The following is a 24,475-nucleotide window of genomic DNA, read 5'->3' on the forward strand; positions in this document are numbered from 1 at the left end:
CCCTTTAAACCTCCTCCCTCTCACCTTAAATCTATGCCCTCTAGTTTTAGTCACCCCTACCATGGGAAACAGACTCGGGCTAGCTACCCTATCTATGCCTCTCATAATTTTTATATACCTCTACCATGTCCCCTCTCAGCCTCCTTCGCTCCAGGGAAAACAGACCCAGCCTATCCAATCTCTCTTTATAATTCAAGCTCCCCAAACCAGGCAACATCCTTGTGAATCTTTTCTGCACCCTCTCTAGCTTAATCACATCTTTCCTGTAGTGCGGTGACCAGAACTGCACACAGTACTCCAAATGCGGCCGAACCAACGTTATGTAGAACTGTAACATGACGTCCCAATTCTAGTACTCAATGCCTCAGCCGATGAAGGCAAGCATGCCATACGCCTTCTTCGCCACCCTGTCTACCTGTGTTGCCACTTTCAGGGAACTACGTACTTGCACCCCAAGGTCTCTCTGCTCAACAACACTCCCCAGGGCCCTGCCATTCACGGTATATGTCCTGCCCTGGTTTAACTTCCCAAAATGCATCACTTCACACTTGTCTGCGTTAAATTCCATTTGCCACTCCCTTGCCCACTTACCCAGTTGATCTATATCCTGTTGTAACCTTAGACAACCTTCTTCACTGTCCACTATACCACCAATTTTGGAGTCATCTGCAAACTTACTAATCATGCCCCTTACATTCACATCCAAGTCATTAATATATATGACAAACAGAGGGCCCAGCACCCATCCCTGTGGCACACCACTGGTCACCGGCCTCCAATCTGAAAAACAACCCTCTGCTCCTATCACCAAGCCAATTTTGTCTGCAATTTGCTAGCTCACCCTGGATCCCATGTGTTCGAACCTTCTGGACCAGCCTACCATGCAGGACCTTGTCAAAGGCCTTGCTAATGTAGACAACGTCCATCGCCCTGCCCTCGTCAATCCTCTTGGTCACCTCCTCGAAAAACTCAATCAAATTTGTCAGACATGATTTCCCACACACAAAGCCTTGCTGACTATCCCTAATCAGACCATGCCTTTCCAGATGCATATAAATACTGTCTCTCAGAATCCCTTCCAATAGCTTTCCCACCACTGATGTAAGGCTCACCAGCCTGTAGTCCCTGCTGTCCTTCTTAAATAAAGGCACAACATTAACTATCCTCCAGTCTTCCGGTACCTTAACTGTGGCTAATGATACAAAAATCTCTGCTAGGGCCCCAGCAATCTCCTCCCTTGCTTCCCATAGCATCCTAGGATACACCTGCTCAGGCCCTGGGGATTTATCCACCTTATTGCACTTCAAAACCTAAAACACCTCCACCTTTGTAATGTTGATATGCTCCAGGATATCAGTATTCCCTCCCTTGAACTCACTCACTTCCATGACCTTCTCCACAGTAAACACAGACGAGAAATATTCATTTAAGACCTTGCCCGTGGCTCCACACATAGATTGCCACACTGATCCTTAAGAGTAAAAGGGTAGCTAGGGAGAGAGTAGGTCCCCTTAACAGTGACTACATTTCAAAGATACTTCTTGGCTGTGGTACCTTCCCCACAGCAGAGAGGTGCAGACTGTGTCGAGAAAAGGAAAAAATGTGAATGCTGTGTCCAACACTCTGATATGTTGATAGGGGAAGATGAAGTAAAGTGGACAAGGGCTCGTGTGGAGCATAAACAGTGCCAAAGACCTCTGGGCCAACGCTCTGTCGCTGTGCTGTAAAAAACTATGTAATACTTTTGGTGCAGCCAAGATGTTTGCCAGTAATTCCCTATACCAAGTGAATGGAAAAAGTATGGATGGCACAAAGTGTTTCCTCTCAACCAACCAGTCAAACCTTGACAGTGGTTATGTGCAAAGCACTCAAACAGTTCTTTCAGGATTCACAGTACATGCCCCATACTGCAGCAACACAAAGTTTCTAACTGTAACTTAAAGCAGGAATTGTCACACTAGTAACTGTAAAAGGAGGGTCAGCTCGCATTCTTGTTCAGTTGCAGTGCCTCGGGATTCAGGCCTCATGGGCCTGCATTTAAAAGGTGGAAACTACCTGATCGAAATGTAATTAACAATGAACAAAACATCTTGCTGGCCTTACAGCAACTGTGACAGAATGTGCTAGTTATTTGTGCGGAGTTATGCTTTACCACTTTACATCAGAGCCTATGGCAACTTCAAAGATATCTTGATTGCAGCCAACACTAACAAAAGTATATTTAACACTGCAGCAACATGCCTGCAGTATGTTCTAAAGGTTATCCTGGTGGCTCATGTGCCTCACTGCATCTTCACTTAGATGATGTTCACAGCCTTTGCAACAGTATCATGAACCAGTCCATCCTTTCAGTCAGCTTTCTCCTTCAGAAGTTTGTCTTAAAATGAAGGAACATATGACTGTCTCTTGGGAAAATAGGCATTCATTTGTATATGTGTTTCAGATTGAGAAAGCAGAATCCTTTACAATTCATGAAGCCCAAGTAATTGTGTGCATAAAGTCTAATATCCACATGAATGCCATCAATAGTATCAAGGACTCCCAGGGATTCTGCAATGTAGGAAAATAGCAGTGCCCACTTTTTCTGTTGTCAGTTCTCCATGGTAACACTGACAAAGTGCACTTGCTTTGGTGAAAAATGCATCAGTGAGCTGATTAATGCTCTTGGTGTACTGCAGATTTTCACGTATGCACTCTGTAAAAGTTCAGGACATTGGTGACCACAGAATTACAGAAGGAGGCTATTCAGCCCATCAAGCCCATGCCAGCTCTCTGCAAGTCCCATTCCCCTGTCCTTTCCCTATAGCCCTACAAATCTTTTCCCTTCAGGTGCTTATCTAATTCCCTTTTGAAAGCCACAACTGAATTTGCCTCCACCACTGCATTCCAGATCATAACCACTTGCTGCATAAAAATCTTTTCCACATGTCACCTTTGGTTCTTTTGCCAATCACCTTAAATCTGAATGTGCTCCAGTTCTCGACCCTTCTGCCAATGGGAACAGTTTCCTGGGTTTCTATCTAATCTGCTTGGACACCTCATCATCATTCTATCAAATCTCCTCTCAAACTTGTCTTCTCCAAGGAGAACAACCTCAGCTTCTCCAGTCTGTACACATAACTGAAGTCCCTCATCCCTAGAACCATTTGTGTAAATGTCTTCTGCACCCACTCTAAAGCCTTCACATCTTTCCTCAAGTGTGGTACCCTGAACTGGACACAATACTCCAGTTAAGGCCGAACCAGAGTTTTTACAAAGGTTCATCATAATTTCTTTGCTTTTGTACTCCATTCCTCTATTTCTGAAGCTCAGGATCCATAACTATCAATAGCAGTGCCTTCCCCACAGAGAAAATTGTTCAGCAGACAGCACAACTCTTTTGCAGCATCCCTAGTAACGTGAAGCCTGTGAAAGTAGTTGCGTTTAGACATTCCCAGGTAGACAGCTTTCCTACCATCACCACCCGCCACAAAAAAAAAACTCAAATTAAGAGCAACCTGTTTTATATCTAATGCAAACTTGAATAATCATTAATCTAAAAATAAGGATCTCCACTCAATTTCAAAAGGTCCATTCGCTTGTTCTGAGCCTCTGTGAACATGTCAACAGCTGAAAATCTGCCCTATAAAGCCAAAAAGGTAATGCAAGTTGGGATCTCCCAGATTGTATACAGGATAAATAAGGTTTCTCTCAGATTTAGAAGAACAAGAGTCATACTGATCATTCATATGATATTCAAATATACATACCATTTTCAGAAGTCATTTTAAGCATTTCATATCCCCCTCTATGTCCACACTCTCTTCAGAACTATCTAACATCCCCATAAACCTTCTCAATTGGGAGGTGGTCCAGCAAAAAGACATCCCACAAATAATACCAATAGCACTTTAAGTTGCCTCATCGGTCAATGTCCAGGAGAAACATGAAGTGTCTCTCTCACTAGGTTTTCCTCTCCATCTCCCAAATGAGCAAAAGTCACCTCAATGGGAAGCCCAATTGTGAAGATTAAAAGGAGCTGGCTCTGAGTGTTAGAATTGACTGACACTTTGACTTGACTCTCAGTTATAAATCAAGTGCTATTACTTACTGTGCTATTTCCATGTCTTTGTAGAAGTCTTGGGACACGTAGCATACATCTTCCTTCACTTGATTAATGACATGCGTCTCATCCATCACATGCAACTGTCTAAAAAAAAAAGAGATTTCAATCACTATAGTGTTGAACAACTGATTTGTACTGGATTCAAATGGGGTAAATGTGAATAAACAGACAATTTAAGAATCAGAAATACTAGTTACCAACACTCTTGGGATTTAATTATATTTCCAAATTGTTCATTTAGTATACTGATAAATGGTTTGATATAATGTGCTAAATTACTGCAGTACCCAGCATCAAATGGGTATACATTTACAAATTGTCAGATAGTATAGAGAAGTCCTGTTATGATATTATTTATATTTATGGGCTTTTATTATACATCTATAATAATTTTCCAGTCTCCACAGTTTGATATCCTGTTGTCATATCCTTCTCCCATTTTTTATGCCAACTTTTTATTATTAATTCCTCAGTCCACATTTATAATTTGTTTTGCCTGCATATTCAGAACTCGAACTACAGAATTGGCCTGGGTTCCTCCAAATCACTCAAAATGTTTTCTATTTTTTTCATCCACCTGTAACTAAAATTTCTAACTGGTTTAAACGCAGGATGTTTTAAATTACATATTTCACAATAACATGGCTTTGTTTGTACACTGATCTGCTACTGTGTATTCATGAAAGTTTCAACTTGATGTCCTCAAACTCTGTCAAAAGCCTGAACTAGGACAACATTTTTGCCCAGGCTAGTGACACTGAACTGAATTAAGATTGTGCTGCTGGATCACGTGCAATGGAAACATGTAGCTACTTGTTAAGTCTTCTCCAGATTTATTTTACAATAAAGCTAGAGGACAAATTTCAAAATCTAAATTCAGATAAAGTTTATATTGCCTGTTTTTTTTTTTTAATATTCAGATTTGCTTTCAGATTCTTCCTCCTCAGTGATGCCAGACTAAGGGACCCCTCATGCTGCCAAAACTGTAGGATCCTCAGTTCTCTCAAATGCCATGGATATGAAAATGTACACTATCCTCAATGTGAGTGCAACAAAAGCCCATTTTCCCACTCCTGTAATGCTAAACACCTGGTATCCAACTACAATTCATACATATCACAAACCATCTCGCTTTGTATTCTCAGCTTTAAAAACAGTTACTCCCCCCACCCCCACCCCACTTAAATGGCCCCCTGTACCACGGTGCTGTTGTTCATTTGCCCATCCTCCCTGCTATTGTCCACACAAGCTGCAAGAACTTTGAACCTGTTGAACAAGTGCAAGGGCTGAGGCTCCTCTATTGCTACCTTCTGGATTTCTATACCTGTCTCAATCATAGTCACACCCTCCTGTCCCTGACCATTGACAGAGTTGTAAACTTCAATCCCCCAAAGCAGCAGGAAAAATCTCTTTAAAAATAGAATTTGACTTATTCAGTGAAGCAGTAGTTGACATCTTCTTCATGGTATAAACATTAAATTATAAAACAGAAAATCCTCTGACTGAGGACCACCACAGGAGATCTACAAGCACGTCTTAAAAATCTTCCATTTCTGCTTTGTTTTGCTATTAGAAATGTCTATGGTTATAATTGGGACAACGCTGGACTTATCACACTGCAGTTACATCCTCTTGCCAGCGACAGTGATAAAGGACCTTGGTTTTATCATCTGCAGCTCCTCTCTCCATGTGACAGAGAAATTCCTATGCTGCAATTAACACTGCCTCACAAATTGCCACATATTTTGTCAAAGTATTGTATGAAATGCATAGAATTAATGACTTTACAATATAGACTGAATTGCATCTGAATGCTCAAGTCAATCTATCGCCACCCCAGCAACCTGGTCTTTACTCCCCAAGTGTAATGTCATAGAAGATCTACTAGCTTACTACTAAAGCTCGTTAAAGCACTTTTAGATAGAGGACTGAAAGTTGGGTTGGAGCACAGGGTGTGATCAGGGCAGAGGAAGGTGTAAGGGGAGCGCACAACAGCCACAAAAGGTAGCGACAAGGAGGGAAAAGGCACCATTGAGCTATCGGCTCTATTTAAGTGGCTTCAAGCCGATGGACAACAGCTTCGCATCACCGATTTTAGAGACAGAGCTGGGGAGTTTGTGCAAGTGTGTGACAGTGCCACCTACCTTGGATAATTCAGGGGCAAAGTACAATCATGACAGGAGAGTGTTGCAGAACACACATAAGACATATTTTATTCAGTTAATCCTCTGTTATGGTGATGCTTGGTTTATAAAGGAGAGAAGTGTTATATCATGTAACACACAATACACCATTTCACTGCTATGGTACAGTTGTGTGACCTCCAGGTCCCTTCAAGGCCACATGATCTAAATACTTTAAACAAAATCCTGTGCTCCTTTAGTGACTCTGTTTCCCGAGGTCTACTAGAGGTAAATGATTCTTTTTTAGACTTGCAAATCCCTGGCTCCTCTCCAAACCAGAAAAAACACCAGTGGCTAACTGGCTTCCTTCCTCTTATTTTAAATTTAAATATGATGAGCATATCAAAAAAAACTTACAGACTACATACATTTCCCATGATATTGCTCATAGGTTAGGTGATACATGGTCTATAAAGACTGCAATATTATGTCATGTGATGCATAATGTGTTCTTCTGCTTTAAAGTGAAATGGTGCCACTTTTAAGGCCATAAAGTCTGTGAAGTAAACACAACCTCAGGTCAATTAGAATCTAATTGTTGCTTGGTGAGGATACATTCTAGATTGCAAAGTTCCTGCAAGCTTCAGGCACCAATTGAGAAAAAGCCACCATCAAGTGACTAGTTTTCCTCAGATTATTTTGCAATAGTGCAACACTTTGAAGTTGACATCTAAAGTATGAATGATGCATACTAGGCATTTTATCAATAATACTAGAAGGTTGCCTATACCAGTATGCACAATGAGTCAGAGGTTATACTGTTGCAGGGGGCAAGTGAATGAAATACAAATGCAGATTGTGAAATTTCACAAGAGACAATCATTCTAAAAGTTGAGCATTTTTGTAAAACCTAAGTAGATAAACTTATTGCTTCACACACCATACTTAAATTAATAAAATGCCATGGCTCAGTTGGTAGCACTCTCCCCTCCAAGTCAGAAAGCGTGGGTTCAAGTCCCACTCTAGGACTTGAGCAGAAAAATCAAGGCTGACGGTGAAGTACTGAGGGAGTGTTGTACTGTCGGAGGTGCCGTCTTTCAGATGAAAGATTAAACTGAGCCCCTGTCTGTCCTCTCCCATGGCACTATTTTGAAGAAGAGCAGGGTAGTTATTCCCAGCGTCCCAACCAATAGTTATCCCTCATTCAACATCACAAAAACAGATTATTTGGTCATTATCACATTGCTGTTTGTGGGAGCTTGCTGTGTGCAAATTGGCTGTCATGTTTCCAACATTACAACAGTGAGTACACTTCAAAAGTTCTTCATTGGCTTTAAAACACTTTGAGACGTCCTGATGTTTTGAAAAGGTGCTATATAATGCAAGTCATTCTTTCTTTACATAATAAGGAGCAAATTATCTTGAATGTCCATCTGGTTAGGCTACAACATTTCATAGCAAATACGAAAAAATACCAAGAACTTAAGTTTACTCTCTTCAACTAACATCACTAAAAACAGATTATCTGGCCATCATCACTTTACTGTTTGCGAGACATTGCTGTGCACATATTGGCTGTCATGTTTCCTACATTACAACACTGGCTATGATTCAAAAGTACTTCATTGGCTGTAAAGCACTTTTGGACATCCTCAGATTATGAAAAGCGCCTTATATAATGCAATGTTCTTTGTTAATTATTTGTACTTTTCCTTCTTTACTGGATATCTCTGCAATATTACGGCAGCAGAACATTTTGGTTTCTGTTCCAAGCATAGATAATAGTAATATGATTCCATAACTTGCTACCTGTTTGTTGAAGAATTACATTCTTACGTATAGTTTATTAAGTTTTAGTTAAAAAGTAACAGTGTAAATATTTAGAATGTATTACAAAATCTAGATCACAATTCATTATATTTAGAATACCTTACAAATTATAGAGCCCACTTTGTATTTCATCGATCAAAAGGTCTTCCCTCTGGTATTGCCAATCACACTGCATACGTCACACTTTGAAGCACAAGTTTTTAAAATATAATCTGGCACGCTTTTTTTAAAACAAGAAAATCATCTAAGAAATAATTGAAGAGTTTGTGCTCCATCTTTTTTTTGATGTTTTAAACAAAATCAATCTTCGGTCCCAAAAATGGTTTCCTGGGGAAACTTTTCATTCTGCTTCGATACATCAGAGTGGAGGAGGTGCAGGATTACAAGGAATATGGCTTGGCGTGCTCCATAAACAGCAAACCTTGGAGTTTTCTGTAGCTTTCTGAACAATCCCCACAAGCTTAGCTTCCAACTGCAATCAGATCATGCAGCACAAGCCATTTTAATTAAATGTTTCCCAAGAAAGGAAACTCAACCCAGGTCATTTCTTTACACCACTTCCTGGCAGCTAGCTTTAGCGATGAACTAGTGAATGCCCAGCCGCCTCTTGTACTATTAGCGACTGCTGATGAATGGCGCATTGTGTAAGCTAACACAGTCCCCCTCTTAAGTCATCAGCTTTTACTTTAGTTGTAAGTTAGAAGGGACCTAATGAAATATTGAGGAAAAAGTATGAATGAATTTGAATAAATGAGTAAATTGCATGTGAAAAATCTTTCAGAAAGAATTTGCGTGATTCACAGGGAAAAGCGATCAGATGGTCCAATTTAAGAGAAAGTCAGATAAGTACATGAGGGGAAAAGAACAGAAGGATATGCCAATAGGGTTAGAAGAGGAGGATTGGGAAGTGGCTCATGTGGAGCATAAACATAGGCCAGTTGGAGTGGATGGCCTGGTTATGCACTGTAGCTTACAGACTGAAGCCAACTATGGTTTATAAAGAGGACTGTGCATGATTAAACTGAGTAACTATGCTAAATTTTAAGAGTAGGATTAGTGCATCAAGTTTCATGATCATTATGGGTGAGACAGTTTGTAAACTGAGAGCGTGCAAAATTCCCGCTTTTCTAAAATAAAGGATGGCGGAACGTTTTATATCAGTTTACTTATTGAATTACAAAACACTTGTCATTTTCACTGACTCATATCCCTATTATTATCCCTTTTTAAGATGAGCACAGAATTACCTGTTCAACCTCTATGCAGGTGGCCGCAATAAACCTTTCACAACTTAGCCTGTTACGCTATGAATATCCTAAAATAGGTTGTAGTCTTTTATTTGATTAATAATTCATTTTCCCTTCAAAACCTTTGCATTCTTCAAAAAAAAGCACCAGACTTACATCAATTAGGTTAGCAAATTGATACGATAACTAGACTCCGCAAAATTAAAATTGCTTTGGAGAATAATGAGTTTAAGATATTTTAGTTAAAACAATTAATTGACTTTCTCTGTAAAAAAACAATCCTTTGCTGACAATTTATATTGCCCAATTCTTTCTGGCAACTATCAATTGAAACATAATTCCCCATACAAAATTGTAGAACCCCCCCCCCCCCCCACATACGTCACCCACCTTGCCAAAGCTAATAATGTCTATAGAAGCCATACCTGTAGGATATTATTTCCTTGAGATGGTTAGAAAGTAGTTTCCCGCCAACATTAATCCTAAGGAGAACAGAATACAATTCAATTATTTTGTGCTTTTCTTGGTCAGCCAGATGTCCAAAATGTGCCAGAACCCAAGAAGTGCAATTCACATGAACAAGACTTCAATTTGCCAGATATGGAGTGTACAATCTATTCTAACAAGTACTCAGACCACTTACCCAAAAGTGCAGATAGTGTAGATACAGTTTGGCAATGGCTAAGACTTAAGGATCCTCAAGTGTTCAAAGGGATTTTGCTGAAAGTTAACTGACTAAAATCCTGCATCTTACACGTGCACAGAACTGACATTTACTTTCCAGCTAGGCAAGTCCTACCTGATAGGGCTAAGGCTTGCCAGGTGAGCTGGAGGCATGAAAGGATTCCCAGCCCACAGTGATCCAACTGGCTATACAGTTGATAAAAGTTAGCAATACCATAAATAAAGCGAGATTTCCTCTAAGTTTACTTCTAGTGAAAATGTAAACATTCTTTTAGACTTTTATGAGTAAACATAGAAAATCTTACTACATTTATGATGTTAAATCTTCCTTTCTACACCCCTCCTAATCCATCACTAAGCCAGAATGGTTGGTCAATCACCAATATTGCTCTGACCCTAATATAATTAAAAAAGAAAGTGCTGGAAATACTCAGCAGGTCTGGCAGCATCTGTACAGGCAGAAACAGAGTTCACTTTTTGAGTCGGATATCCAACTTGAAATGTCAACTCTGTTTCTCTCTCCACAAATGCTGCCAGACCTGCTGAGTATTTCCAACACTTTGTTTTTATTTCAGACTTCCAGCATCCGCGGTGTTTTGTTTTTATTTTATTGCTCTGACCCTCCCTGGCCCAAGTATTGGATTAGACTCTGCCATGAATGATGGCCTCAATTTCAACCCCTCACCAGCATGCGTATCATCTTGAAGTCACCACAATCCCAGAGAACCCACTTACCTCCCTCTTCCCCCTCCTAGGAAGATAGAGTTAACAGCTGATCTTCAGTGCATTATGCAATTTTTTAAATTATTAATTAATAGAAACCAATTATTAGTGAGAAAGAATATTTTATAATATATAATAAGCTTCACATAGTTGACTACAGTCAATATGGACTTGTTGACTTTGCTTAAATGGACATTGGCTTTGATGGCCATGATATTCAGCAGTACATGTGTAAACATATAGATTTACCTGCAAATACCTTCATTCATTTTTTTTCCTTTACAGTAAGGAACAATATGCGTGAAAGAGTAACCACTATCCACCACAAGACAGCAGAGTTCAGAATTGTTTTCTTGAAAATACTTGTGAGCACTCAGTGTCCCAGCTGAAAAATACATTTAAAATATTCAAATCGCATTCCTAGTTTTAAATGTCTATCAAATAAACTATTACGAAGACTAATAGTTGTTTTTTCAAAAAGGTCTAAGTATGAACGCTCACCATTTGTCCGGTAGACTGCTTGAAACTGGTATTCTTCAAATAAGATTTCATTCATTGATTCTTGAATGGAGTTAAAATTGAAATACGGTTCAGTAATGATTATAGTGGTTTCTGGAAAATCCACCTATATGGAAGTTTTAAAACAATTAGATACAGTCTGACAAAGCTCTATTAATTATTCCTTTAGCTCATGTGAAGTACAGGCCTGAATATTACTAGTGCGCCGCAAATTGTGGCGGTGCACTTTGAAATCGGCGGTCCGCCCACGCAGAGTGGCTGTCGCTGAGCCCCCATGATATTTTGTGCGGGAGCAGCTTCTCCATCCCCAGCAATGGTGTCTGGCAGCACCGCGCAGGTGCCGGCGCCATTTTTAAAGGGCTTCAAGCCCTTACCGGTAATTTAAGTTTTTTTAAAGAGCACAGCACCTTTACTTTTAACAGAAAACTGTTAATTGATCAAAGCCCCTCTTCCACGCCCACACCCCCCAGCCACCCAATGATCAAACAATATACTTATGTCCCTCTCCACCCACCCCCCCCCCACCCAAAAGAAACTATTTTTGCTGGTGACGACCTTTCACCCCAAACTTCATGATCTTTGCCCTTCAACCCCCTCCCACCATCCCCTCAGCCAATGGAAACAGGCTCCCCCACTGCCCCCCACCTCCAGATAATTTCACACCTCGGAACTCTGAATGGAATCCCAAAGGCACAGGAGTTCCGGCCGGCGGTCAGAATATCAGTGTAGGACGGCTGCTGGGCCAAGGCAAGTTAATTTGCATGTGTTTTAATTTATTTTAATATTAAGATGAAGGCCTCGACGCCACCGGTAAAATGTGGTGGGGCCTTCTTGGCGTCAGGGATTGTGGCGGGCTTCTCCCGGAAGAATTTTCCGGCCGCCCCCCCGGCCACAACCCCCGACGTCGGAGGGCTGGTAAAATTCAGCCCACTGTCTCTGAAATTAGCTTTGATCTAGACATTTTGAAAATGTCTCAAGCAAAGGGAGAGGGATATATCTGTAGCTCTATAGGTGTCAAGAGAACAGAACAAATAGACATGGACAAAGCTGGAAAACAACTTTACACATTTTGTTCTCAATTATGAAAATACTGTAGTTTTGTGGTATTCACAATGAAAATTCTGTTGGGATACATGCTACTGGCACAAAGAAGAAATTTCCATAAGATCACACACCCCATAAACGCCACCGATATATAGAACTTGCATTTATAGAGTGTCTTTCACATCTCCAGGATGTCAGTTAATTATTGTTGAAGTGTAGTCACTGTTGGGATGTAAGTAAACACCTACATAGATTATGAAGAACAGAACCGGTTTGTGCTTCAAGGTTAACAGGATACAGCGCATTTTGAGGGTGTGAATGAAATAAAAGCAAAAATGCACACAATAAGCACGTAGCCAGGAAAGGAGTGAAAAAAAAACACGAAAATGTTAGGAAGTCCAAAAACAACTAGGAAGGCAAAGATAACCTACGAAATTAAATTATCAAGGAACATAAAAGCAGTATTCTAGAGACATCACTAACAAAAGAAAAATCAGGATAGAGATAGGGTCATTCACTAAGGGATACGCATGATAAACTCACAGGTAACAACCGCAAAAATGGCAGAAATATTAAGTACTTTGCTCGGTCTTTACCAGGGAAATTAACATAGTTGGCATGACATTTGCAGGCAAGATCAAAAAGAACATAAAGCCATTTAAGATAGAAGCTGGGGGCAGGGAAGAGGGGGAAGGAGAGATTCGTGATAAAACTAATCAAACTTGGAGACAAGAGAAAAAAAGCTCGCAGTCCATGTGGTCTGCATCTACACATTAAAATTAAAAAATTAAGGAAGAAATAGCAGAGGCACCATTATATATATATATATATATATATACACACACACACACATATTTTTTGAATCATTAGACAAGGGAATAAAGCCAGAGGACTGGCAGGCAGCTAATGTGCTTCCTCTACAGAAAACAGGAGAGATAGAATAAGTTCAGAGAATTTTAGACCAATTAACTTAAGAGCAGTGTGAGGAAAGATAATGGAATCCTTAATCAAAGATGTAACAGAAAGACATCTAAAAACTGAAAATATAAAAAAGTAGTCAGTATGATTTCCAAAAGGGAGGGTCACGCTTAACCAAGAAAAAGTAGTACCAGAAAGGGTAGATAAGGGTAATACAGTAGACGTAATATATTCAGATTGCCAAAAAGTCTTTGAGATAAGGTACCATATAGTAGGCTCATGACTAAGGTCAGAATATGTGGAGTCAGGGGACAAGTAACAGAATAGATAGCAAGTTGGCTGCAAAAAAGCAAGAGTTTGGGTTAAAGATAATTATTCAGATTGGCATATAGTGGGAAATACTATTCCATAAGGATCAGTGCTGGGATCACTGTTGTTCATTATTTGCATAAATGATTTGGACTCAGGAATTATAAATATAATTTCAAAATTTGCAAATGACACCAGATTGGGAAGGTGTAATTACTACAGTGACAAAATACAGAAAGACATTAATAAACTTGCAGAATGGGCATGTAATTGGCAAATGAAATTCAATATAGATAAGAGTATAGTAGTACATTTTGGCAGGAATAAGGAGGCCACATACTCCTTGGAAAATAAGCGGCAAAACAGGGTGCAGGATCAGAGGGATCTGGGGGTATTGATGCACAGATCACTAAAAGTAGCAATGCAGATTAATAGGTCATTTAAAAAAGAAACACTGGGGTTCATTCCTGAAGGCTTATAGTTGAAAAGCAAAGAAGTTATGTTAAAGCTGTATAGAATCTTGGTTAGACCACACTTAAGAGTACTGTGAGCAGTTCTGGCCTCCATATTATAAAAAGGATATAGAAACATTAGAGAAGGTACAAATTTCCTGCAATGATACCAGAATTGAGAGGGTGTATCTATCATCAGGAAGGACTGAACTAGCTGGGGTTTTTTTCTCTATATAATAAAAAAGTGAAGGGTAACCCGATAGAGCTCTTCAAGATTATAAAATGGTTTGATAGGGTAGATATAGAGATGATGTTTCCACGAGAGTGAAATCAGAACTAGTGATTAACTTTTATTTATGGTCCCTAATAAATCCGAAAAGGGAAAATCAGAAGAAGCTGTTTTATCCAGAGAGTGGTTAGAATATGGAACTCACTACCATCTGGAATAGTTGAAATGAATAGCATAGATGTATTCAAGGGGAAGCGAGATAATTATGAGGGAGAAAAGAAGAGAATGTTGATGGGGTTAGATGAAGAGGAATGATTGGGGCTCGTTTGAAACCTAAATACCAGCATGGGCCTTTTGGACCATACTTTGTAATCACAGCCGTTGTGGTTTATGACATAATATCTGACACTCAATATACTTTTTTGTTCTAAGACCAATTTAATCCTTGTTCGTTGGGCATCAGGCAATCAGTAACAAATACCTGCGACTCAGACTTTGATTTGTTTTAAGTGTATCTTAAAACACACCGTATTCTAAAATGAAAACTCTTAAGCTCTAAATCAATTTTGTTTATAAGAAATGTTGTGTAGAAACATTTATTCTTGTTGGCTGTCATAACAGATGGCTATCAGGCTCTCCATCTGAGCTTTAATTGAACTGGCTTGATATTTCCAATCAATAGGGCTAAGAAGTAGTTCCCATCCAAAAATAAATCAGGAGCCATGCAGACAGTGTGTTGGGTACAATAAAGTAAATTAAGCTAAATGTAATGAGCTTTTAGATTGCATTTTCGTATTCAAAGCAGGGAGAATAATACATTTATAGTGCTCCATCATCCCTCTCGAATATGGCAAAACAATACAGTGGAGCTAATCTGGTTATGTGGGCAAACTCAAGGGCCCATAAACAGCAGGAGGATAAATAAACTTCATATGTGAAATAAAAATGCACAGCAGATCCATCAGCATCTGAAGAAGAGTATACACCAAAAGCGTAGGCCCTAAACCTCTCCTCCTCGCCACCTTTAAGACGCACCTTAAAACCACGAACCAAGCTTTAAGTCCCCCATCTTAATGTTTTAATTTTTGACTCCATGTCAATTTTTGTCTGAATAGGCTCCTGTGAAGCACCTTGCGAAATTTTTCTATGGTCAAGACATTATATAAACACAGGTTTTGTTGCTATTGCAGGACCATATGTGGGACTATGAGGGGTAGTGCCCACAGATCTGAAGAAATATGATGAAGACTCTAATACTTGTCACAACAGCAACTATATTGAATAAGACAACTGTGCTCAAGAAGGTCACCAACTAAGAGACTTTTACAGGAGGAAGAAGGTGCCTCTAGGGAACTCATTGGTATTGGCTGTGTTAGTTTTAAGATATTGGAATGCAAGAATCAGAAGGTTAGGTTTTCTTTTATTCTTTCATGGGATGTGGGCATTGCTGGCAGGCCAGAATTTGTTGCTCATCCCTAATTGCCTTTAAACTGAGTGCCTTGCTAGGCCATTTAGAGGGCAGTTAAGAGTCAACCACATTGCTATGGGTCTGGAGTCACAAATAGACATGACCAGGTAAGGACAGCAGATTTCCTACCCTAAAACGACAGTAGTGAACCAGATGTTTTTTTTAATGACAACCATTGATAGCTTCATGGCACCATTACTGAGACTAGCTTTCAATTCCAAATTTTTATTAATTAATAATATTTAAATTCCACCAGCTGCCGTGGTGGGATGTGAACCAGTGTCTCCAGAGCACACCATTAACACACCATAAACATATTGCTTGCCTTTGCTCCATGAACTTTTGATCAGCTATGTGGCCTTGTCCAATCTACACCTTCTCCTTTGTTATCTCTTGCCCCACCCCCACCTCACTAGCTTATAACCTGTGACATTTCTAATATTTGTCAGTTCCGAAGAAGGGTCACTGACCCAAAACGTTAACTCTGCTTCTCTTTCCACAGATGCTGCCAGACCTGCTGAGTGGTTCCAGCATTTCTTGTTTTTATCTCCAGAGCATTAGTCTGGGCCTTCCAATCACTAATCCAGTGACATTACCACTATACCACCATCTCTCCACAAAGCAAGAACCACCATAACAGGCAAACCATCATAGAGCACTCACCTGATACATTTCTCTGCCGAACAGGTGATCCCATACTTGCCTCTGAACATCCCAGTTTACCAAGTAGCCCTAAAAGTGAAAAATGGTAGATAATGTAATGTAAACGGTGCATTAAGAGACAAGAAGTCACATTTATACGTAATAAAACATCCCAAGGTGCTTTACAGGAGCATTACAAAACAAAGTATGACACTGAGCCACAAAAGGAGATATTAGGTCAGATGACCAAAACCTTGGTCAAAGAAGTAGGTTTTAAGAAATGTCTTAAAGGAGGAAAGCGAGACAGAGAAGTATAGGGAGGGTATTCCAGAGTCTGGTTCTAGGCAACTGAAGGTGCAGCCACTAATGGTGGAGCGATAAAAATCAGTGCTGCAACAGAGGCCAGAATTAGATTAGTGCAGGTATCTCGGAGGGTGGTGGGGCCGGAGGAGATTACAAAGATAGGGAGGGACAAGGCCATGGAGGGAATTGAAAACAAAGATAAGAATTTTAAAATCAACACGTTGCTTGACTGGGAGCCAATTTAGGTCAGTGAGCACAAGGGTGCTAGGGGAACAGAACTTGCTGTGAGTTAAGATGCAGGCAGCAGAGTTTTGGATGACCTCAAATTCACAGAGTAGACCAGCCAGGAGTATATTGGAATATAGTCAAATCTAGAAGAAACAAAGGGTTTCAGCAGATGAGCTGAGGCAGGGGCGAAGTCATGGAGGTAGAAATAGGCAGGTGTAGTGATGGCACGAAGAGGAGGTCAGAAGCTCATCTCAGGGTCAAATGTAACGGCAAGGTTGCGAACAGACTGGCTTAATCTCAGACTGTTGCCAAGGAGAGGAATGGAGTCGGTAGCTAGGGAACGGAGTTTGGAGCGGGGAACAAAAACAATGGCTTCAGTCTTCCCAACATTTAATTGGAGAAAGTTTCTGCTGGTCCAGTATTGGATGTCTGATAAGCAGTTTGATAATTTAGCAACAGTGGAGGAGTCAAGACAAGTGGTAGTGAGATAGAGCTGAATGTCGTCAGCATACACGTGAAAACTAATGGCGTACTTTCGGACGATGCTGCCGAGGGCCACCAGAGATAACAGTACAGGAGCAGGAAGGAAGCCATTGTAAGTGATTCTCTAGCTACGATTATATAGATAAGAGTGGAACCAGGGGAGAGCAGTCCCACTCAGCAGGATGACAGTGCAGCAGCGTTGGAGGAGGATGGTGTTGTCAACCATGTCAAAGGCTGCAGACAGGCCAAGAATGACACATATGCTGTCATTTGTGACTTTAATAAGAGCTGTTTCGGTACTGTGGCAGGACAGAAACCTGATTGGAGGGATTCAAACATGGAGTTCTGGGACAGATGGGAATAGATTTGGGAGTCCACAACATGTTCATGTTTTGGACAGGAAAGGGAGGTTGGAAATGGTAGTGTGCAAGGGTGGTGGGTCGAGTTTTTTTTTTTGAGGACAGGGGTGATGACGGAATGTTTAAAGGAAAGAGGAACAACACCTGAAAAGAGAGAACTGTTTAGAATATTGGCGATCACGAGGACCAGGAGGGGAAGTTAGGTGTTCAGAAACTTAGTGGGAATAGGATTGAGATGAGCTCAGAGAGGGCATGAGGGACATAGGACTGAGAGGGAGAGGGAGTACAGAAAAAAAGCTGGGGGTTATCTTTGCAGTCCAAGATGATCACAGAAAAGTGAGCAGTTTTAGCAGATGACAAAAGATAACTGCTTTTCTCGACACTTTCCAGGAAATCAAGAGTTGCCTTTCCATACTGAAAGTTTAATACAACCCAATACAGTCAATAAAATTGGTAAAACTGGAAGTTTACCCACAATAAAAAAAATTAACATGGAATCAGAAGAATGGTTACAGCACAGAAGGCTGTCCTTTAGCCTGTCGAGCCAGGCCAATTCTTTACAAGAACAATTTAGCTAGTCCCACTCCAGCCCTTTCCTCGTAGCCCTCCAAATATTCCACTGCTTATCCAATTCCTTTTTGAAAGCCAGTATTGAATCAGCCTTGACCACTCTTTCAGGCAGTGCATTCCAGATCATAACCACTTGCTGCATTAAAAATCTTTTCCTCATGTCGCCTCTTCTTTTGTCAATCACCTTAAATCAGTGTGCTTTAGTTATCAACCCTTCTGCCATTCTCTTCCATCTGCTCCTCTCTCCACAATAATACCAAGGAGGTTATCACTCTCCAACAACCACAGCAAGCAATGGTTCTAAATTAACAGCTATAGAGCTGAAGCTAGCCATTAAATGAGCACATATGAAACATTTTTATTCAATTATATGGCTGGCCCAGCTAGGTTTCTGGTCAATGGTAAACCCCCAGGATGTTGATCGTGGGGGTGCCCAAACCTGAATTTTGTTCAGGTCTTGCTGCAAGATGGCACAAACTGCTCACTATCTGAGGAATTGCAATCATCGGTGAACATCCCCACTTCTGACCTTATGTGAGGAGAAAGGTCATCGATAAAGCAGCTGAAGATGGTTGGGTCTAGGACACTACCCCGAGGAACTCTTGCAGCGATGTTCTGGGACTGAAATGATTGGCCTCCAACAAATACAACCATCTTTCTTTGTACTAGATATAACTCCAATCAGTGGAGCGTTTCCCTGATTCCCATTGACTTCAATTTTGCTAGGCTCCTTGATGCCACACTCGGTCAAATACTGGTTTAATGTCAAGGGCAATGACTCTCACCTCACCCCTGGAATTCAACTCAGCGTTTTGACCAAGACATAATGAGGTTTGGAGCATCGTGGCCCTGCCAAAACCCAAAGTGAGCATGGATGAGCAGATTATTGCTTAGTAAGTGCCACTAGGCAGCACAGGTCAATAACACCTTCCATCATTTTGCTGATGATTGAGAGTAGACTAATAAGGCAGTAATTGGCCAGATTGGATTTGTCCTGTTTTTTGTGGATAGGACATACCTGGGCAATTTTCCATATTATTGTGTAGATGCCAGTATGTAGCTGTACTAGAACAGCTTAGCTGAAGGCGTGGCTAGTTCTGGAGCACAAGACTTCATAACTACAGCGATGATGTTGTCAGACCCCATAGCCTTTGCCGTATCCAGCGTGTGCAACCGCTTCTTGATATCATGTGGAGTGAATTGAAGTGGCCGAAGACTGGCATCTGTGATGGTGGGGACCTCAGGAGGAGGCAAAGATGAATCATCCACACGACACTTCTGGCTGAAGACAGTTGCAAATGCTTCAGCCTTGTCTTTTGCACTGATGCGCAATGCTCCCCCATCATTCAGGATGGGCATGTTTGTGGAGCCTTCTCCTCCATTTAGTTGTTTAATTGACCACGAGCATTCATGACCGGATGTGGCAGAACTACAGAGCTTTGATTTGATCCATTGGTTGTGGGATTGGTTAGCTCTGTATATTGCATTTTGCTTCTGCTGTCTAGCATGCTTGTAGTCCTGTTTCGTAGCTTCATCAGGTTAGTACCTCATTTTTAAGTGTGCCTGGTGCTGCACCTGGCATGCTCTCCTGCACTCCTCATTGAATCAGGGTGGATCCCCTGGCTTGACAGTAATAGTCGAGTGGGGGATATGCCGGACCATGAGGTTACAGCTTGTGGTTGCATACAATTCGGCTGCTGCTGATGGTCCACAGCACCTCATGGATGATCATTTTGAGCTGCCAGATTTGTTCTGTATCACAGTAGTAGTGCTACACAATGATAGAGGGTGCCCTCCATGTGAAGACAGGACTTCGTCTCCACAAGGACTGTGCAGTGTTCACTCCTACTGATTCTGTCATGGACAGATGCATGTGCGACAGGTAGATTGGCGAGGACGAGGTCAAAAGTCAGTTTTTCCCTTTTGTTGGTTCTCTCATGGCCTGCTGCAGGTGCAATCTGGAAGATATGTCCTTCAGGACTCAGCCAACTCAGTCAGTAGTGGGGCTACAGAACCACTCTTTGGTGATGAATATTGAAGTCCCCCATTCAGAGTACATTCTGCATCCTTGCTACTCTCAATGTTTCTTCCAACTGATGTTCAACATGGAAGAACACTGATTCATCAGCTGAGGGAGGGCGATAGGGGGTAATCAGCAGGACGTTTCCTTGCCCATGTTTGACCTGATGCTATGAGACTTCATGGGGTTCGCATCCTATGTTGAGTACTCCCAGGGCCACTCCCTCCCTTCTGTATACCACTGTGCTGCCACCTTTGGTGGATATGTCCTGTCCCACCAGCAGGGATGCTGATGGAAGTGGCTGGGACATTGACTGTAAGGTAGAATTTAGTGAGGCTGGTTCTTGACTAGTCTGTGGATAGTTCTCTCAATATTGGCACACGTTCCCTGATGTTAGTGAGGAGAACTTGCAGGGTTAACTGGGCAGGGTGTGCCTTGGTTATTTCCAGTGCCTAAGTCAATGCCAGCTGATCTGTCTAATTTTAATACAACCAAGTGGCTTGCTAGGCTGTTTCAGAGGGCAAGTAAAGGGTCAACCACAGTGCTGTGGACTGGAGTCACATGTAGGCCAGACTCGGTAAGGCTGGCAGATTTCCTTTCCTGAAGGACATTAGTAAACCAGAAAGGTTTTTACACCAATCTGGTATCATTACTGAGATTCCAGAAATATTAATTGAATTTAAATTCTCCCAGCTGCCATGGTAGGACTTGAACCCATGTCTCCAGACTATTAGTCCACACCTCTAAATTACTAGTCTAGTAACATTACCACTGTGCTATCATTCTCGTCTTTGAGGCACTATGATTACGGACAGGTGGTAAGTGGTGTAGGTGGCTTCCACTTTTCACCTCCCAACTGACCGCAGATAGCGTTTTATTAAAATTGGGGTGTTAGTCCCGGAGAGTTTTTAGGGTCAAATAAACAGACAAACAACAGGTTTACTCGTAGGTTAAAATAAAACTATTTTTAAAGAATTCCCGAAATGGTCACAACCTTAAATACACACACACAAACAAACAGATAGTTAGAGAGAAAAGGGTAGGATGCAATTAGAGTCCAAGGTTATGTAAGAGTTTGTAGTTTACAGAATACTGTTGAATCTTCTTGGGAGGAAAGTCTTTTTTTTAAAAAGGTGCAGGCCTGGGTGTTTGTAGTCTTGAACTTGCTGAGGTGTTGTAGAGTACTAGTGGTTAAAGGTTGGTGGTGTGAATTTGGCTAACCTTCACAGGTGGAAAGTTTCAAAGTCATTCTGTAATTTCACTGTCGTAGTGGTTGTTCCATTCTTGTTCAGCAGGGTTCTTCTGTTTAGCTGGATCTCTCTTTCAGCCTGTGACTGGAAACTAGCTTTCTGTGGTCTTGGCTTGATCTCCTCTCTCTCTCTCTCCACAGGACTACCTTTAAAATGTAAAAATCCATCACATTTGAGTCTGTCAGATGACAAAGAGCCTCCCCCCTGCTGTGACCATACAATGGGCCAGGATATAAAAACCATTGCTGTCCATTGGTCTGAATGGGGACCATTCTGTTATAATGGTACTACTTCACAACTTATTCATCTTGGTTTGGGCTGTGGAGTCAGTTTACTGGATCTTTGTTTGTTCATTCCTATAGATAGGAGTCATCAATATATAATGGGATCCTTTCAATTTCAATGGACTCTCTCCAGAGGTAATTCAGACAAGGTTAACGAGTTTCATCTTCAACAGATGGATGTGTTTATTGACAGTACAAGAGGGGTCATCTGACTATTCCATTATGTCTTGGTACAAATGTGTCCACTTGTGGTTCAGTTCAACAGTTAACTTTTATTTCCATGATTCCTCCAGTTCATTGTTTATTTCATCATGGATCCTTCCAAGCATGACAGAATGAATAAAGATAGAAAGGAAATAATTGCGGGTAAGGAAAGCAGCATGCTGTAAGTACATGGACAGCAAAGGAGAGCTGAACAAGGCAGAATATGAAAAGATTAGGAGAGAAGACAAAAAAAAAAATTAGGAAGGCGAAGAGGAACTCAAACAAATAGTAAAATATTCTACAGGCACATAAATTAAGTAGTCAGGATGGGAATATGGCCATTAAAAGACAAACAGGATAAAAATCACAGACAATAGCAAAATGGCAGGATTAATTACTTTGCTTCAGTATTTACCAGTAAGGCATGACATCAGAAAGTGAGATTAGAAATTATATAGCCACATTTAAAATAAAGAGCGGAAATATTAAATAAACTAATCAAACTCAAGATAAAACCCCTGATCCAGATAGAACACATCCACCCATTTTAAAAGGAATCTAGGGAAGAGGTAGCAGAAACACTATATTGCATATTTAATAATTATAAAGAAAAAGGGTGTAGTGCCAGAGGACTAATAATATACTGATATTCAAGAAGGGAGGTGGAACATATCAAAGGAACTACCGACTAGTAAGCTTAACCCCAGTGGTAAGAAAAATAAGGAATTCCAACTAAAGGGAAACAAAAAAAATAGAACAACCAGAAGCCAAAAAATATAATACTGAATAGTTAGCACTGATTTCAAAAGGGAGGATCTTACTTAACCAATCTCACTGAATTCTTTGAAGAGGCAATAGAGAAAGTAGCCAAAAGGTAATGCAGTAATGTAATTTATCTACATTTCCAAAAGGCCTTTTATATGGTGCCACATAATAGAATAATGAATAAGGTCAGAGCATGCAAAGTCAGGACACAAGTATTAGAATGGATAGCTAGCTGGCTGCAAAGTTAATTTGCCAATTATCTGCCCATTCTGTAAGCTTAATTTCAATATGGAGAAGGATGAGGTATTACCTTTGGTCCAAAAAAAATAAGGACCATTATTAGAAATTATATAGCCACATTTAAAATAAAGAGCGGACAAATAAACTAATCAAACTCAAGATAAAACCCCTGATCCAGATAGAACACATCCACCCATTTTAAAAGGAATCTAGGGAAGAGGTTTTACTTGGAAAAGAAGTATCGAAATGGGGTAAAGGAGTATAGGCATCTGAAAGGACAAGTCAACAAATCATGAGAAGTAGTAATGCAGGTTAATACAGCCATAAAAATAGCAAACCAAACACTAGGATTTATTTCTAGAGGGACAGAATCAAACAAGTAGAGAAGTTATTCTCAGCTTGTATCATACCTTAGACCACACAGAGTACTGTGTGCAGTTCTGGTCACCCCATTATCAAAAAGGTTAATAGAGGTACTGGAGAGGGTCAAAAATAAGTTTTACAAGGGTGATAACAGAAATCTGAAATTACACCCATCAGGAAAGGATGAACAGGCTGAGTCTACATCTCTGGACATGTGAAACTCCTGAAGGTGTTCAAGGAGAGGAAACCAAGCACTGTTATTGATCCTTACTAGCTGCTGTTTATGCTGCATCTTTACAACCCCCATAGTCCTGTTGTGGATCTGCTCACTTGCCTTGCCAAGTACATCAAGATGCTGGGAACAACACAGAGGTCAAGGACCCATTCAGGATTTAGAAACAAGCGACAGAAGGGACCCATCCTTCACCCTCCTTCCAGCTTCACTATACAGTAAAGTCGTGGTTACTTGGTCTACATGAGGCAACCCAGAATTTGTTGCATCTGTGACAAATCTGGACAGGTGGCAGCCAATTGCAACACAGTTGTCTGTAAGAACTGAAAGTAGGAAGGACACTGGACAAAAGGACTGTAAGAAGAGTAAATGCTGCAATCTGTGTGGTAGAGGTGACCTCCTCCACAAGTCCTACGCAAAATGCTGCCTCAGTTATGCACAGGCGGCTAGAATCAAGGAGGGACACGAGGAAAGAACAGCGAACATGGCTGCTGCAAACGAGACCATCAACCATCCCCACGCCCCCCACCAAGACCCACAGTGAGGAAAGCATGACAAAGAAGGACAGAGAGGGACAAGAAAGAAAAGAGTGCTGCAGCAAGCTGCCAGACACCAACACTGTGCCCTGAGCCTCCTCCTCAGCAGACAGAATCCACGAAGAGGAGCCAGCAGGAAATACAGCCAGGTGAGTGGTAAGTGATTATGAGGAAAACCACAAAAGCAGGCGGCCTAAAAAGGAACAAATCACCACGCAAACCAGTAGTAAGAAGAGGCTCACGTATGAAACAGACTACAGTGGCTGCTCCGTATTGGAAGGACAAGAAAGACAACACCAGCAAAAGAAATGACAAAAAGCAAAAGGAGTAGAGGAGAAGACCCAC

The 24,475-nt window shown here is 40.9% G+C and overlaps 1 protein-coding gene across 3 annotated transcripts in view; it reads right to left on the reverse strand.

Annotated features, from left to right (window-relative positions):
- actr6 (actin related protein 6) overlaps positions 1 to 24,475 on the reverse strand; it is a 59,356-nt gene that overhangs the window by 20,959 nt on the left and 13,922 nt on the right. For all 3 annotated transcript variants that reach the window (XM_068059044.1, XM_068059042.1, XM_068059043.1), the window contains 5 exons: positions 16,315 to 16,383; positions 11,214 to 11,337; positions 10,962 to 11,097; positions 9,731 to 9,787; positions 4,091 to 4,189 (listed from right to left, as the gene is read on the reverse strand). In XM_068059044.1, the coding sequence (XP_067915145.1) occupies positions 4,091 to 4,189; positions 9,731 to 9,787; positions 10,962 to 11,097; positions 11,214 to 11,337; positions 16,315 to 16,383 (485 nt within the window). The remainder of the gene's footprint in view (positions 1 to 4,090; positions 4,190 to 9,730; positions 9,788 to 10,961; positions 11,098 to 11,213; positions 11,338 to 16,314; positions 16,384 to 24,475) is intronic.

This window comes from Heterodontus francisci, chromosome 27 (genome assembly GCF_036365525.1).
Source record: "Heterodontus francisci isolate sHetFra1 chromosome 27, sHetFra1.hap1, whole genome shotgun sequence".
In the NCBI taxonomy this organism is placed as follows: Eukaryota; Metazoa; Chordata; class Chondrichthyes; order Heterodontiformes; family Heterodontidae; genus Heterodontus; species Heterodontus francisci.